At 40.4% G+C, this 15669-nt stretch overlaps 1 protein-coding gene across 2 annotated transcripts in view; it reads left to right on the forward strand.

Moving 5' to 3' along the window:
* sh3kbp1 (SH3-domain kinase binding protein 1) overlaps nt 1-15669 on the forward strand; it is a 46197-nt gene that overhangs the window by 1052 nt on the left and 29476 nt on the right. For both annotated transcript variants that reach the window (XM_084939746.1, XM_084939747.1), the window contains exon 2: nt 9257-9414. In XM_084939746.1, the coding sequence (XP_084795872.1) occupies nt 9257-9414 (158 nt within the window). The remainder of the gene's footprint in view (nt 1-9256; nt 9415-15669) is intronic.

The raw sequence follows: 15669 nt of genomic DNA on the forward strand, positions 1-15669 counted from the left end.
ACTTTTTTTTTTTTAAATTGGAGTTCTCTCTCTGCAGGCATGTAAACAAACAATACAAGGCTGACCTCAGGGGAAGCACGCTTATAAACAACTTTCAATGCTGGAATGCCAACTGGGAAAAGCAGTAAATTACCCCAGAGGCCCACAAATCCCTGTAGTCACTATGTTAAGGTGTTCGGCTTTTAAACAGATCATAAATATGGTGTAGGGGACATGTTTACAGGTTAAGAATTCACCACTAACACGGTGCACAGTCTCTTAGTTCATTCATGTTAAGGTTACAGGATGACTCATTCACACAAACTGCTGCTTAAAAGAGAAAAAGACAGTAAAAGAGCACACGGATATGACCTTTTACAGTGCAAATGAGCTTTTTTTAAACCCAGTAAGCCTTATTGGTTAAATATATAACAAACCAATCTGTTGTTGTTGTTAATCCACTCAAGTTAAATGAAATAATTTTTAACCAGCCAGGACATGTTTGACCTTATAGCTGTCATTAAATCACTTTTAATTGTTCAAACATACATGCCAATTAAGTAGCATTTAAGGTGGGTTGGGGTAGGCTTCTTTTCTCTGGAAGAAGACACTGTGTTGGTAATTTTTATACAGTATTCTAGCCCTTCATCCATGGTTGGTTTTTGATTTAGCCACGTGTTTTTATTTAGCCATATATTTTCAGAAACTAGAAGGTGTTTTTTTTCAAGGCTTTAATAAAAAAAAAAGGGTATGAACCTAACCTCGCCCTTAACTGAAGATGGATCGGCATCGATTTGCTGGACGTTTACAGGTTAAGAATTATTATTAAGTTAATTGGTTAATTACTCAACTCATAGTTAAAGGTATTGTCCTGAACTACACCTGGAGTATTGTGTCCAGGTTTTACATTTACTTTGAACAAACACTAGGGTGGTCAACTATGAGAAACACCTCTGAATGTACAACCTGAGTGCCAACTATGGTTTTTGATTATTAACATATCAATAACAGCCTTTATTGAAGAAGTGCTGGAATGATTCAATTAGACCGAAACCTAACTCTCTGTGACCACCTGAAATGTAGCATTTTGCAAATGTTTTCTGGTTACAAAGATAGTTAGCTGAGCAACCAAGGATATCAAGTTTATGTATATATAGTGCAGTCAACTGAAAATCCTGAGTTGAGATAACTTTAGATAGCTCGCCTCTTGTACATTTTATAGCTCAGGCCACTGGGTGTAGTTCCTAAGTGACACTGTGTGCCAAGGGACTCTAAACATCGTAAGTATTTTTAACTTAAGCACTTGAACTCATAATGAACTCATTAGTGATGTTTAATTTGACAAACATCTAATCACCCTTGGATTGAGCATCTTAAACTCAGAGTATGTCATCTCTTAGTTAGGTAAACATAAAAACCTACAATTTTTATAACGTTTCAGCATCAGTAAACAAGTATTTGTATATTTAACTGCGTTTATTTACATTCGTAGTTTCACTTCATATTTTTCTCTGGGCATCTACACCCCCATTCTGCAGTGGCCTTATAGTTTGAGAAAGCTTGCGTGCTTACTTGTTTGTGTGTTCCTGCACACATCGTACAAAATGAAGGCCCAGACATCAGGCTTACAGTGGATTGCAGCTTTGTGTAATGCTTCAGTTATCAGGGAAACAATAAAAAGTGTCAGACATTCTTCTTTTTAACCTTCAGATGCTCAAAAGTGTAGTAATAAAAAGGCTTTCTTGTTTTTAAAAGTCTTTACATTTTGTGCATTCAACCATTAAACACAAGGACACGCAATGTGTTAATATATGCAAGTTTCACTACTGGCATTATGATACTGTTTGGCCAAGAGCTGTTTCACTTTTGTCGTCTGAAACTGAAAAGCTTTCTCTCTCTTCCTGCTTTTGTTGCCAGCATTGCTCACCTACGCTAAAACCCCAAGAGGAATGCACTTGGGGGTTATCACTGGGAGTTCTGGGAAATGAGAGTGCTGAGAAAGGGGCAGCTCGAGCTGGGGGTGAGATTAATAGATTTTTGTCACAAGATGCGCTCGACAGCAGAACGATGAGCGGAAAAGCGGCTGGAATTTCTCTTTAATGTGGGGGAATTTGCTGAAGCCTGTGATCTGATCCACAGTTGGAGTGGGTGGCTTTGACTCCCAGTGGGCTCCGGTCCAGAGTGAATGTTTTACAGAGAGCAACACACAGCTGCTCTTGACATCATCAGCCACAGCAGCACTGAAACTCACCCACAACTAAACACAAGTCCGCTATTAACCAGTGAAGTGGCTACACAGCTTTGCAAAGTTCACTGTGTCTGCATGTGTTGCTTCCTCTTATCTAAACTGTCTTCAGCTTTTTGGGGTATGCTGCGGGCCCATCTCGCTTCTTGTGCGAGGGTGTATTTCTTGACCGGTTGAGTGGGAGTTTTATTTTGTCTGCAGGCTTTCAAATATTCACTCTTGTCTTCTCAAGGCTTTTTGTCAGTCTCCTTTTGCTCTGTACTGACAACTATTACCAACTGCATGAGTATAGAACAGACAGACTACCACAGTCGAGAATACTTAAACGTAATTATGATTTTGTCTGATATCTGCAGCTGATGTCTAAAGGCTGCAGGAGCATTAATTGTTAAGTTATCAAAAATAGACTTCCTGTAACCAGAATCGCCTAAATTAACTGTAATTTTCAGTGTTACTCATCAGTTTTATTGCATTCATTTCATTTCAACAATGACAGATACCCAACTAAGCCTCATGGTCTGCACTTACATGGTGATTTATGACTTAATTATCACTTAAAGATAGACTGTATATAAAAGATAGCCCTTCAGAAGTCTCGGTTTCTTGTCGCTATTGTCGATATGGTCGCAACTGTCTGTTGAATTATGGTGGTTTAACTAAGATGCAGACAGATAAATAGTCACTTGTTGGGTGTTTGTAAATGATTAACCTCTGATCGCCACAGGCTAAAGTGATGCTCGCTGGCCCAGGTTGCATGTGTGTTTTCCCCTTATAGCTGACAGGTTATCTGGATAAGAAAAATATGTTCTGTTTATTTGCAGTTTATGCTCAGCGCTGTTTTCAGAGACAGACATTGGAAATCTTTGGAAAAAGCAGTGGTTCTTGTGTGTCATTGTCTGACTGCTTTGTGTGGAGGGCTACATCTTTGGCTGGCTTTTCAGTTGCTGTGTCACATTTTTGTATTTGAGAGTGCAGTTCTAAGGTTTAGATAATGCTGGCATCTTATTTAGTAAGGTGTAACTATATACTCTCTACAGAAGTAGCATGTTAGTATTTCTCTTATTGAAAAAACTGGAATGCAGACCTCATCGCTGAGAAGTCCAGTTCTGCAATTCATATTAGGAGAAGTGACTTGTAGTAGACGCCTAATTGTCTGAAAGCTAGCTGTCACGCAGAGCTACCATGCAGCTAATACTTTAATGGGTGAGACAAAAAAAGTAGTTCTTGCAGTGGGAAATAACCAATCCAGTTCAAAAGTATTTCTCTAAATGTGCTTTTTAACACTCTTAATGTGGAAGTCTATGGGTATTTACAAACTGGTCTCAAGTGGCTATTAGAGGAACTGCAGTTGTTGTCACTGATAAACATGTGCCACTTAACGCCATGTAACACATTGCTGCAAAAACAGCAGCAGTGTTATCTTTTATCATCGCTCTCATGGGCCATCAGACGAGCTCCCTTCATTGCCCTCTTGGCTCATTAGTTTTCTTTTCCCAGTCAAGCAAAAAACACGTATTGTTTCTAGAAAAGTGACAAAGGAAATCTAGATAAAGCCCTATTTTTTGAAACAATGATTCAAGTTCATATTCCGACTTCCTGCTTTTGAGACATATCAAATTCATCTTTAGAAAAACATACATGTGCATTATAATTCACAAATTGTATAGCTGCACCAACACAAGCAAAATAATCTAACAAAGTTAGGTGTAATCTTTGTGCGTGTGGTATTACCAAGGAATTTTTATCTTAATATGTTATCTTCACAAGTCATTGCCGACATTTGAAACATGTCCTTGCTATCTCAATCCTCCTCACATCTCAGCATGCCATCCAGAGGTCAAACGAGGCGACTCCTAATGGGCTCTGTAACTAAAATACCCCCTGCAGCTGCCTGTATTCTTTTGGTTTTGGTGTTTTGGTGTTTACATATCTAAATACCCAAACCAATGATGTGCTACTCTAATGGGAATAAACAGTAGATTTGCTGGGTCCTTTTAGTGCCACGGATTTAGCACAGAGGGCATAAAGGATGTGTTTGTGGTACTGAAGGACTGTGTGATCCAGAGTAGCAGTGTGGTTTCTTGATGGGTTTCTTAATAGAGTTTGCACAATAATAAGGAATAAACATTATTAGACTGTGAGTGACAACTGGAACAATATATTTAATTTAGTGAATTTCCCTATTACGCCTTCTTACCTCATCTCTCTTTCCTTTTTCACTGTTTCCTGTCCGAGTCCGTCAACAGGCCCAGTTCAGGATCACCTCTACAAGTTCTGACTGGCCTAATTGGTGATCAGGACTTAAGCTAGTTCAGATCCTGAAGTTCCTCAACAAAACAACAAACAAATTGTATGAACAAAACAAAAATGCATAGCCAAAGATGAAAAAAAGATGAAATAAAAGACAGAAAGGGAGTAAAAGGATGTTGGGTAAGGCACTTCTCTCTGATTGGTATGTGTGTTTGTGTGTGTGTGTGTAAGTTTGTGTACCTTCTTCCCCCTTTCTTTTTTATGTGCTAAAAAAATAAAAGACAAGAGCCGAACATGGGATCACGAGGTAGGCCGTAACAGTGGAGCGTAATCAAGACACAACCACACAAAGACCTGTAGTAAAAAAAGAAGGAAAGAAGGCAAACCACCACCAACAAACAACCACACACACACACACACACACACAGAAGAGGGGGGATTATAAATGGATAATGTTTAAGGAGTGAGGAGTGGGATAATTAATGTATCGTTAAGCACTCAGCTTTTGTATAAACAAGACAAAGGGAGCTGAAGACGAAACCCGCCACATCCACAGCTACAGCCTGTTTACCCTGCTGCCATCTGGCAAGTGAAACACAAGTATCCGCTGCCGAAACACCAGACTTCGGAGCGGTTTCTATCCCCGTGCTTTGAGACTGCTGAATTCACCTCCCACACTTCAATACGGAAATAGTCTTTTTTTTTAAACAACTTAATTAATAATTCAGTTATCTTTATTTTCATCTGTGTGTAGCAAATCAAAAATGTCTTATACAATCTATCTTTGTGTAAAGATCATTAAGGAAATCTTGAACTTGAATCTGCTTCCTTTGCTGCTACATCAAGGCTTTTTTGTACTGCATTACATTCAGATTTTCTTTGTTATTCCAAATGTCGCCCCTCAGATTGCTAAATTATGGAGTGTTTCCATCCTTCAATAATATGCGTACGTATTTAATTTTATCAAGTTAAAGTTGTTTCCCTTTCAACACGGTGGGGACTCAAATCCCAGCAGATAACTTCCTCTAGCTCTGTGTGTACGCAGGGATGTCAGTGTGCAGGTATACAGCTGCCTGAATTGGACTTAACTGAGTTAAGCCCTGTACGCGGGACTGAGTGATCTCCTTTGCACCTCAGCTGCTGTCGTGCAGTTTTCTGTGTGCTACAGATAATCAATCCAGGCTGTTTGCTTTGTAAGCTCATATCTCCACTGGAGGACTCTGCTCTTTCTGCATAGCTTCACATGTGACGGCTCTTCCTCGGAGCCCATTTGGCGTTAACGTTGTGTCACTTTTAACTTGCACCCATCTTTGCACTCGGTGATGTGCAGAGCCACAAGCTGTCATCCTCTTCAGCGGGGCTTTGTGGGTGTACTGCAGTGCCTTGCCCTGTTCTGCCACTCAGTTCTACTGTAATGCAGTTTGCAAGACAACTGCCATGAGCTATCAACTCACAGAGCGCACTTCTCCTTACTGAACAACCTGCCACTTCCCCACAAACATTACAGCTGAGATCAGTAAAAGAAAAACACGTCCACGTCGCTGCCTCAGCTGCGACTAATCTGTAGAGCTACCTCAAGCCAGAATCATATCCCCCCATCTGAGCAGCAGACCAACTTGGACTACAGTCGTCTGTTGTGTCTCGTGGATGCCTTCCTCCTTCCTCTCAGTCACACCCTGACCTTCCACTCAGCAAAATAAGTGTCTTAGTTGGTCTGGTGTAAACCTTTTATGCATTTAATGCTATATATATATATATATATATATATATGTGTGTGTGAAAGAGGTTGTTGGGGGGGGGGGGGGGGGGTGCAGCCCTTCTGAGTCATAGCAACCCCCTTATACTCTTGTTCCCATGGTTACCGAACCCCTGAAACTCCCCTATTGCATCCCCTCAGTTTGCTGCCTACACGGTTTAGGCCTCAGCAGCCGGTGCGTGTGTGGGTAAGTGTGTGTAGAGAGCTGGCCTTAATAAGCAAAATGTGATATGACACATAAGTGCATTTTTTACAAGTATTAACAGCTGCACAGGCAGTCACAAGATGCTTCTGAGTGTGTGAAAGTGTGAGGTAGTGTGTTAGATGCTTTGAGGAAACTAACATAGCGTGTGTGTGTGTGTGTTTTTATGTTTTATGTTTTTACTGTTTCAAAGTTAACGATCTCAGAGAATTGGGTAAAAAATATTTCGCCATATTACAGTCTTCAGTATGCCGTGCATTTTGACCTATTTTTATCTTGACATCTGAGTGTTTCCTGTCAGTGCACAGCACAGGCGTTTTTTTTTTTCAAGATTTCTTTAATGGGGTGGTGAGAACAAAAAGCCTCAAAAACCTCAAACAAAACCCTTCAGTAGATATACATTACAAGGATGCAACAATATGGCAGCAGCACTGAAGTATACGAGTCATCAAGGTAATGTAGCTTATAAGATTCAGTCATGTTTAAATCTGCTGAGTGGTAGAACTTCCTGTGTTGTATCAACTTTACCTTTGGAAACTGTGTAAGGTGGGCAGTGGACCAAACCAGCTATGATACATATTAGTTTTCAGAATTGGATAATATATAGTTTTTGTCTAATTAGCCCATTAAGTGAGTAAAGTAAAGCTTACTTGTAAAGCACTTTTGATAGACACCAAGAGAAAAAAACAAACAATAAAACCAATAATTTTTTAAAATCTGTTTATAATAACTTATCTGAATCAATGAAACAAAGAGATGAGAATAATTTGTAATACAGTTTGGAGCTACGGCCCCAAAGGCCCAATCTCTGTGTTTGTTTTAAAATGAGTACGATGCACCAGCAGCAACCTCTGCTCCGAAGACTAAAGGGATCAGCTGGAAGAGTAGACCAATAAAAGCTCTAAGATATACTGAGGTCCTTACCATTCAAAGCTTTAAAGGTTAAAGCAGTAGGTTTAAAAGTAACTCTAAAGCTGACAGGAAGCCGATGAAGAACGCTCCGATCTTAAAATCTGAAGGATCTTAGGTTTCGTGTTTATTTTATCTTATATGCCGTTGCTTTACATTGTTTTGATATGTTATATTTTAATTTTTTGTGTTTTATTGTGAAGCACTGTTTGATTTTTTCCTGTGCCATATAGAGAAGTTTTACTTACTTATTTTTAGATTTTAGATTTTGTCCAATTAGCACAAGAGGTTTGGTAGGACACAATTTTGTTAGAGGCTGCAGGAATTTTTTTTCTCCACTTCCCTCTTGCTCAAATTAAAACACCCCCACTGACTCAAAGGGAATAATTACTGTCTTTGAGTTACTTTTGAGTCATCTGCAGGAGGGTTCATCTGAAGTGTTTACAGGACACCGAGCAGAACTGTGCGGGAACTTTTTGACCATTTTTATACCCACAAGGAAGAACTTGCAAGCTAAAGTAAAGGTCTAAAAAAAGCGAAGAACACTAACTTAAAGTGTGTGCGCGTTTACTCCTCACTTGTGGCTATTGTGGCTGGATGGGTCATGCTGACTTTTTACTCTCCACTTCTTTTGGGAAATAAGTAGTCTCAGCTTTCGGTCATTTTTACATGACTAATTTTAAACATTTAGTGAGTATAGACATAAAAACAGATATTAGCTGCCTTGAACAGCCAGTGTCCTGATTGCAATGGGGATATCTATTTTGGGGCACTAGACCTAATCAGGCTACATATTCATCTGTGTGGGGGTTTGTTTGTGAGTGTGAAGCTGTAGATTGCTCTCCTTCTGGTGTATGCGTGCTGAAGGAATCGCAGGAAACAAGATATCGTGCATTAAAATGATTTTATTTAGGAGATTTAACAAGATCTTGTGAGGCAAAACACCAAACTGTTGTCTTGTAAGATGTTTTTTATGTTTGCATCTTGGTTTCCATTCGTCTTAACTTCTCATGTGTAGACCAATGATTTTTGGTTATAGTGGCCACTGATTTTTACTGTTTCAACATTACTTTAGGCCACAAGCTGTCTCTTATAGTAATTTCTATGTGTAAAATTACTCTGTCTATCCAATTCCTGATTTCCCAAGACCTATCCAACGAAGAAGGAGAGTGGAAAGCTACACTGACCCATAGAACGTCCAGATAGGTTGAAATTAGCCAAAAGTGTAATTTCAAAATGCTTAAATGTGGCGTATTTGCAAAAAGCTATTTCAGCATATGTAAAAACTGAATATGCCACGTTTTCTGCACTTTCTGTAAAATGTATTTACCGAGAAATACTGCTGCGTTTTCAGTTTGTGGCGTCGCTATGTGGTAAGCCACTTACATGCAATGTGCGAGTGAGAGCGCTTTATATTTTTTATTCCGGCTTTTATGTTCCTGACAGTGAGTAGATAGTGACAGATGTGTTCGACATTTCCTGAATAAATTTTGTTTGTTTGTGAGGTATTTGTGGCGAGGACAGGTGGCCCGCACAAACAGTTTGTGTCGGCAGAAAAGCAGCGACTGGCAAAGGAAAGGATGATAAAGGGGATAAACAATGCAGGTTTTTAAAATGCAAAAGCAACTCGATTTGCATTCGGTGTTTCAGAAGCACACACACTTTGGTTTGTTAACAACTAAATGCTACAGGACACCTTTAATTGGTGAGTGCCTTTTTTCCCCTCCCAGGGAATGAACAAGTGTTTTGGAGTCAAATTCAAAGATTTGTGTTCTGCTTTCACTTTCAATTAATAAAGAAAACCTTGATAATCATCAAAATCAAAATGGCTGGAGCAGAGACAAATTATAGAACAGTGTGGTGTCTCTGCAGTGTGATTTGATCTTCAACTCTCTCTTTTGCCCTCTGCACACAGTGGAAGCCGTGGTGGAGTTTGATTATGAGGCTCAGCAGGACGATGAGTTGAGCCTGACGGCGGGTGACATCATCGTGAACATACGGCGAGATGAAGGAGGATGGTGGGAGGGCGAGCTGGGTGGACGCAGGGGGCTGTTCCCCGATAACTTTGTCAGGGTGAGTAACTGCAAACAGTCCCCGCCACCTAGATGTCTTCCCTCATCCTGAAAGACTTTGGAAACCCACATGAGACCCTCCACCAATAGCAGCGGAGCAGACATGTAGCTGTGGCTGGTTTTGGGTGTTTGTTTGTGTTGCTATTTTTGGGCAGCTGAACACACACTCGACATTTCTGCAACATTATGCTCTTTGTAAAGTGAAGTAATCTAAAATTAGACGTAAGGTTAGATCAAGCTAAGAAATAAGATGTGGTTCGTGTGGTTAGAATTTGGTTCTACCTTATATTTAGAAAACGATAATATTGGTTTCACATACGAAATACCGAGTGATGACAAATGAACAGGAAAACCAGCAGAAAATGTCTCAACAAAGGCTTTTCGGGATGGCGGTGGAGTGCAGATCTGCTTAGCGTATGAGTCACATCATTTTTCATACTCACCATCAAACCATTCAGCTAACACTCATTCTCACCACTGAAGCGGAAGCAGTGAAATAAATGTAATTTATCCCCAGACTGAATGTCAAAAAATAGCATGCAGGGAGTGTCTGTTGTTTGGATTAAACCAGTAAACTTTTGCAACTGTTCTGTAATTCCAAAGTGTTACTTCACAGATTGCGTTGTTATCTGCAACGGACAATGCAATCAGAAAAGCAGAGGAAGTAATAAAGTAACATACATCAAGATCTCTTGCAGCTGACGGTTTGAATCTATATCATTTCTTCATTTATCTTCATCTAATATATTCACTTCCATTCAGGTGTTTACAAACACACATTTCAGTCTTGTGATATTTGCCTCTGAGCTCAAGTGGCCTCAGAAAGCGATGGCTTCACTCAGTGTTTGGAGAAATTTGAATGGCCTCAGAGTCATCATCCACTCTGGTTTGTAGGATTTCTCTCAAGATGTTCACGATGATATATGGCCTCCTCTGGCTTCTGCGCTTGGATTGCACAAATCCGGATCTGTTGTTAGGAAATTCTCTCCATTCCTTGAATCCCTCCAGCTTGCAGATGTGCAGTGGTCATTGGTTGTTACTGCCTCAGATGAACCAGCATGTCTCAGGTGTATTCAGTAGGAGGCATATTAGGATTAAATTCTGGCCAGGGAATGACTGTGCTACTCTGGCAGTGTGTGTGTAGGCATGTCCTGCTAAAACAACAGGAATGTGAGGTTGGAGGCCTTGAACTCCTGTGTCCAGTCATTTTCACCAAGAATGATTGGGTCTGGGAATGTGCTCTGATGGGCAATCATGCCAGCATCCAGCACACTTAAGTCTTCTTCAGTCAGTCGTAGCGTGGTGGCAGTGATAACAACGTTGTGCATGCAGTGTTTTCTGGTAATAGTAAATTTAAAGAGAGTTTCTTTGTGTTTGGTTTACAATTACCAATCTCCCCCCATTGATTAAAACTAATTAACTGGAGTTGTCTAAGGGATTGACATGATGTACTGAGAAATGGATTTAAATGGTAAATGGGCTGTATTTGCATAGAGCTTTACTTGATCCCTAAGGGCCCCAAAGCGCTTTACACGTTCAGTCATTCACCCATTCACACACTGGTGATGGTAAGCTACATTGTAGCCACAGCCACCCTGGGGCGCACTGACAGAGCCGAGGCTGCCGGACACTGGCACCACCGGGCCCTCTGACCACCACCAGTAGGCAATGGGTGAAGTGTCTTGCCCAAGGACACAATGACCGAGACTGTCCGAGCCGGGGCTTGAACCGGCAACCTTCCGATTACAAGACAAACTGCCACTCTTGAGCCACGATCGCCCATTTAAAACAAAGTAACAGTAAAACTGTTTAGTTGTTTACTGTTATTGGGAGTTAAAATGATTAGTTAACGAATGAATTAGACTTTTATTGTAAAAGTTATTTAAAAATAGTTTTAAAAGTTACTGATGTTATTCTGTTCTCTTATTGTCTGATTGATGACAGGCAGCTGATATGTTAGACACAGCTCAGCCACTAGCAGCAGAGCTTCCAGGTCTACCCAACAACCACAATGGGGTCTGAGAGGGTAGTTGAAAGCAAAATGGCAAGCTATGCGTATGATTCAGTGTAGCGTGGCCACAGAGGTCAGGTTTCACGGTTACAAATATCTTCAGACCTCACCAGGTTGGAAGTGAGAAAGTTTATTGGCGATCACAAAGTTCCCCTGGCGCAACAAATCAAATAAATTCAAGTATCTCAAAAATGTGAATGTCAGGTTTTCATTTATGATGGTAAATCTTTCTGTTTTGCAACCACTGCTCGGATGAAACAAGGCAGCTGAAGATATTGCTTTGGACATTCTCACTGTCTGGAACAACAAATATTTGTCAGAAAACTTTTAAAAGACTAGCGTCATCTGCTTTTTCTGTGGTGGAAAATGTGCCTGCGAGCCAGCTTCTGCTCCGAGGTCTTCTACTTTGAGTTTGTTGGCTCGGTGATCGGAATAGATCGAACACAGTTGTAGGTATAAGATTCAGGAATGAGGAAATTCTCACAAAAAGTTTCTGGTGTGTAAAATAGTCAGTGTGTGGCGACAATGAGAAGGAAGTACCTTGCTCACAGTCTCACGAGAGGAAGTAGAAAAGTGCTACAAACCAAGGGTAACAGGACTCAGCAAAGAAGTGCATCTATTGTCAGGCTGTTCTCTGTGCAGTCAGGCTTCATTTGTGCTGACTGAACGTCAGCGCTCGCATTCACTGTCAGAGAGCCGGACAATGGGCCTCCAGAGGCTTCGCGTGGATGTTGTGTGTGTGTGTTTGAGAGAGTGTGACAGAGTGAGGCTGTGAGTAATCCAGTAATACCAAACTGGTCTGTCACAAGACTGCAGTTATGGGAATCAGTGACTCTAAGCTTTGCCATGTGGAGGGATGTGTGTGTGTGAAGATCTGTGTGTAAGGAAGTGGAGGATGTGGACACACAGGTTTAAGAGCGGTGACAGGAAGTAATTGTATGCACGCGTCATTGCGGCTGACAACAACCGGGAAAGATAACTCACTGTAATCCTGATTTTTGCGTTTTTCAGCTTTGGATGTTTTTGTCTGGCTCGGCTCAGGCTAACACACTCTATATTCTGAAACTTGTTAATGGAGTTGAATTCTTTAGATGATATTAATAATAATGACTCAGTTGCATTTTCTTTTTAGATTTATCTTCTTTTTGCAGCAGCCTTTTCCCTCCAAGAAAACAAGTCGTTGATATCCTCATCATCAACATCCTCACAGACTCTTAGCAGAGGTGGAGGACATCCTGTTTATGGGAAATGCTGTAGCCGTGTGACCTCTGTTCATTGGACAGGCACATATTGAAAATCAGTATCACATGCTCTGATCTGACATGAAAGGCTTTGGGAGTGAAAGTGAATGTTTGTCTTTCCAGCATTTACTTTAGACAGCCAAGACATTAACGCCCAGACTTTTATTAATAAAATGAACGTTGCATGTGTTTAAGCATTGTATGACATGATTACTAATTACTCTACTGCTTAGTTACAAAAAAACATGAAAATACTGTCCTGTAAAACACTAAGAACGTCCTTATTGCTTCGATAGGAATTAAAAGCCATGTGCTGCTGTTCAAATGCATTTGAATAAGTGATCATCAACTAGGTGACCACCTATGGAGAACTCAAGTGTGTGTTAACACAATGCTACCAGGGGTGAACATCGCAGAAGTGTCACCTAAAGGTCAGATCTTGGGGTCAGATTAATGCTCAGTGTGTTTGACCGGCTGTCAAGCACAGTGGTGGACAGGTACAGGATATGCAAACCCTCCAGTCATTGAGTCAACCATGAACTCCTCTATATCCTCTATATAGTCAAACGTGAGGCCATCTGTCCAACAGCTAAGGTGGCATGCTTCAAGTCAAGTCAAAATTTATTTCTATAGCACATTTAAAAGACTAGCGTACATCAAAGTGCTTCACAACAAAACCGCAATGCGGGCAGAACAACGAACAAATAGTACAGTTACAATTAAAATTACCTGACATGGTGTAGTGCAGGCCAAATGAAAGTCAAACTTATTTGCTTCAAGCTAAGTTCAACAGGTGTGTTTTTAAGCGTGATTTGAACAATAGATTTGATTCCGATGTACGGATATCAACTGTGTGATTATTCCAGAGTCTAGGGGCGGCAATGGCAAAAGCACAGTCACCTCTGGTTTTTAAACAAGACTTTGGTTGCATTCGGAGCAGCTGGCTGGAGGATTTTAGTGCTCTCTTTGGGTTGTACAGATCAAGGAGATCAGTTAGGTAGCTAGGGGCCAGGTTATTTCGAATTTTAAAAGTGAGCAGAAGGATTTTGAAATCAATGCGATATTTGACAGACAGCCAGTGTAAGTTAGTGAGGATAGGGGTGATGTGCTCATGCCTTCTAGTGCCGGTTAAGAGGCGTGCTGCTGCATTTTTGGACTAATTGCAGGCGCTTGACTTTTATCCTCAGCACAATAAAGTGTTCTTAAGCTTAAGGGGGTTTCAGATATTTCTGAAGTGACTATTTCATTCTGACCCCTGGACACAGTTGTGAAATAAGGACAGAGTGTATAAAGCAAGGGAAAATATAATTTTGCACCACTCTTCTGCTTCTCATTTCACAATAATTTTACAAGCACTAGCTCTGTTTCCCTATTCCTCCCTCCTCTGTACATCAGACTGTTCTGAACACCCACTAAGCAGCGGGTGCTTCAGTGCATTGTTTTGTATTATCTGTGAAGAGAAAAGGTCAGAGGTCTGGTGATAGGGGACACACACAGCAGTGTTGAGCATTCAAGCACTTCAGGGTAAAACACATAGCTGCCGTAAGATTTTTAAACATTACCAACTAACACCCGCAAACACAGTAGTGTACATTGTGCAGGTGTTTCCTGTTCAGATATGATGAATCACGCTCTCTTCCTCTTTTCAGATGGATTTCCTTTTTCTCTGGGTTACCTCCATATCCCTCAGGACAAAATTGCAGTCGCGCATGAATGGAGTCATAAAAAAAGACAAACAGGAGAGTTAGCTTTTTCCAGGATTTCCATCTCCAAACATAATGATTATCTAAACAATGACCCTGAATTAAAAAAAATACATTTTCTATTTTTGTTTAATCCCTTTATAGCATTTCATGAAGCTGCTAGTAGCTGCTAGAAGCTGCTCTCCCTCCTTTCACATATATACCAAATAGAAGCTGTAGGCTAAAGAATGCCTGCTGTGGGTTTTTGCGTAGGTTGGCTTATGCAGTGTCTCCAGCCTAAGTGTTTTATTTTCATCAGTCAGTCTATGGGCACTCGTGTCTGTGTACGCATGTTTCTGAATGAATAAGCATGAGGTTTTTTTTCCCTGCAGGACACATAATCTTTAAAATCAGAGGAGGAGGCTGCAGCGCCTGCCCGCAGAATCAATATCTTTTTAAGTGGGTCTACATTAACACTGCATTAGCCTACTTAACAAATGGCAATGTGTTGGCTGTGACTAACACTTTTTTTTTTATTCCAGTGTCTTTAATTTGGTAGTGAGCCACCATAATTCTCTTATTTCACTTCAAACTTTCGTTGTTGCTAACTAGGTTTGCTAGCTCAGTGGCTGACGTTAGGCTAGGTGCGATCATGACTGAATGATCACAGCTGATGAAGCCAGGAATTCTACTTTTCTGTTTCTATCCAAATACATCTACTTCACATGGAATTAAAGCTCCATTTGCAGGGCTAAGCTGAGTGAATTGACAAATTATGCAATGTTAACAACTGAATCTACATAGAATATCATTGCATATAAATAACGCGGTGCTTTCTCCGTTATGGTAAAGTCAAATGATTCTAACTACTGCCATTTCATTCAGTTTATATGGCTCTTGTGCAATGAGGAAACTTTTTCTTATTTTTATATTGCATAGATTATCCAAATTAAGGTCTGATAAGAATTTACCCAGGAAACCACAGCGTTATCTCCAAGGTCAAATTTGGTTGGAGTATGACAGCAAAAACTGATGTTGATGAAAAGGTCCAGGCGGACAGACCAAGAAATATTGATCTATCGATGATTGATTAACAAGTAATTTGGTCATTAAATTGTCATTAGAAGGCAGCCACACTATGTCTTCTCCATATACATGGACTGGTGTTACATTCATCTTTTACCGTTTACTATAAACCACTACAATAATTCCATCTATCCATCTATCTTTTATCTACATGGAACTGCTGTCTCATTTGTTTGCTGTTGAACTTAACAGAAAATTCACTACCCTCAGATGGACATCAAAAAACAAGGCAAGCG

This window comes from Perissodus microlepis, chromosome 9 (assembly GCF_051167445.1).
Source record: "Perissodus microlepis isolate ML-2025 ecotype Zambia chromosome 9, ASM5116744v1, whole genome shotgun sequence".
NCBI classification, from domain to species: Eukaryota; Metazoa; Chordata; class Actinopteri; order Cichliformes; family Cichlidae; genus Perissodus; species Perissodus microlepis.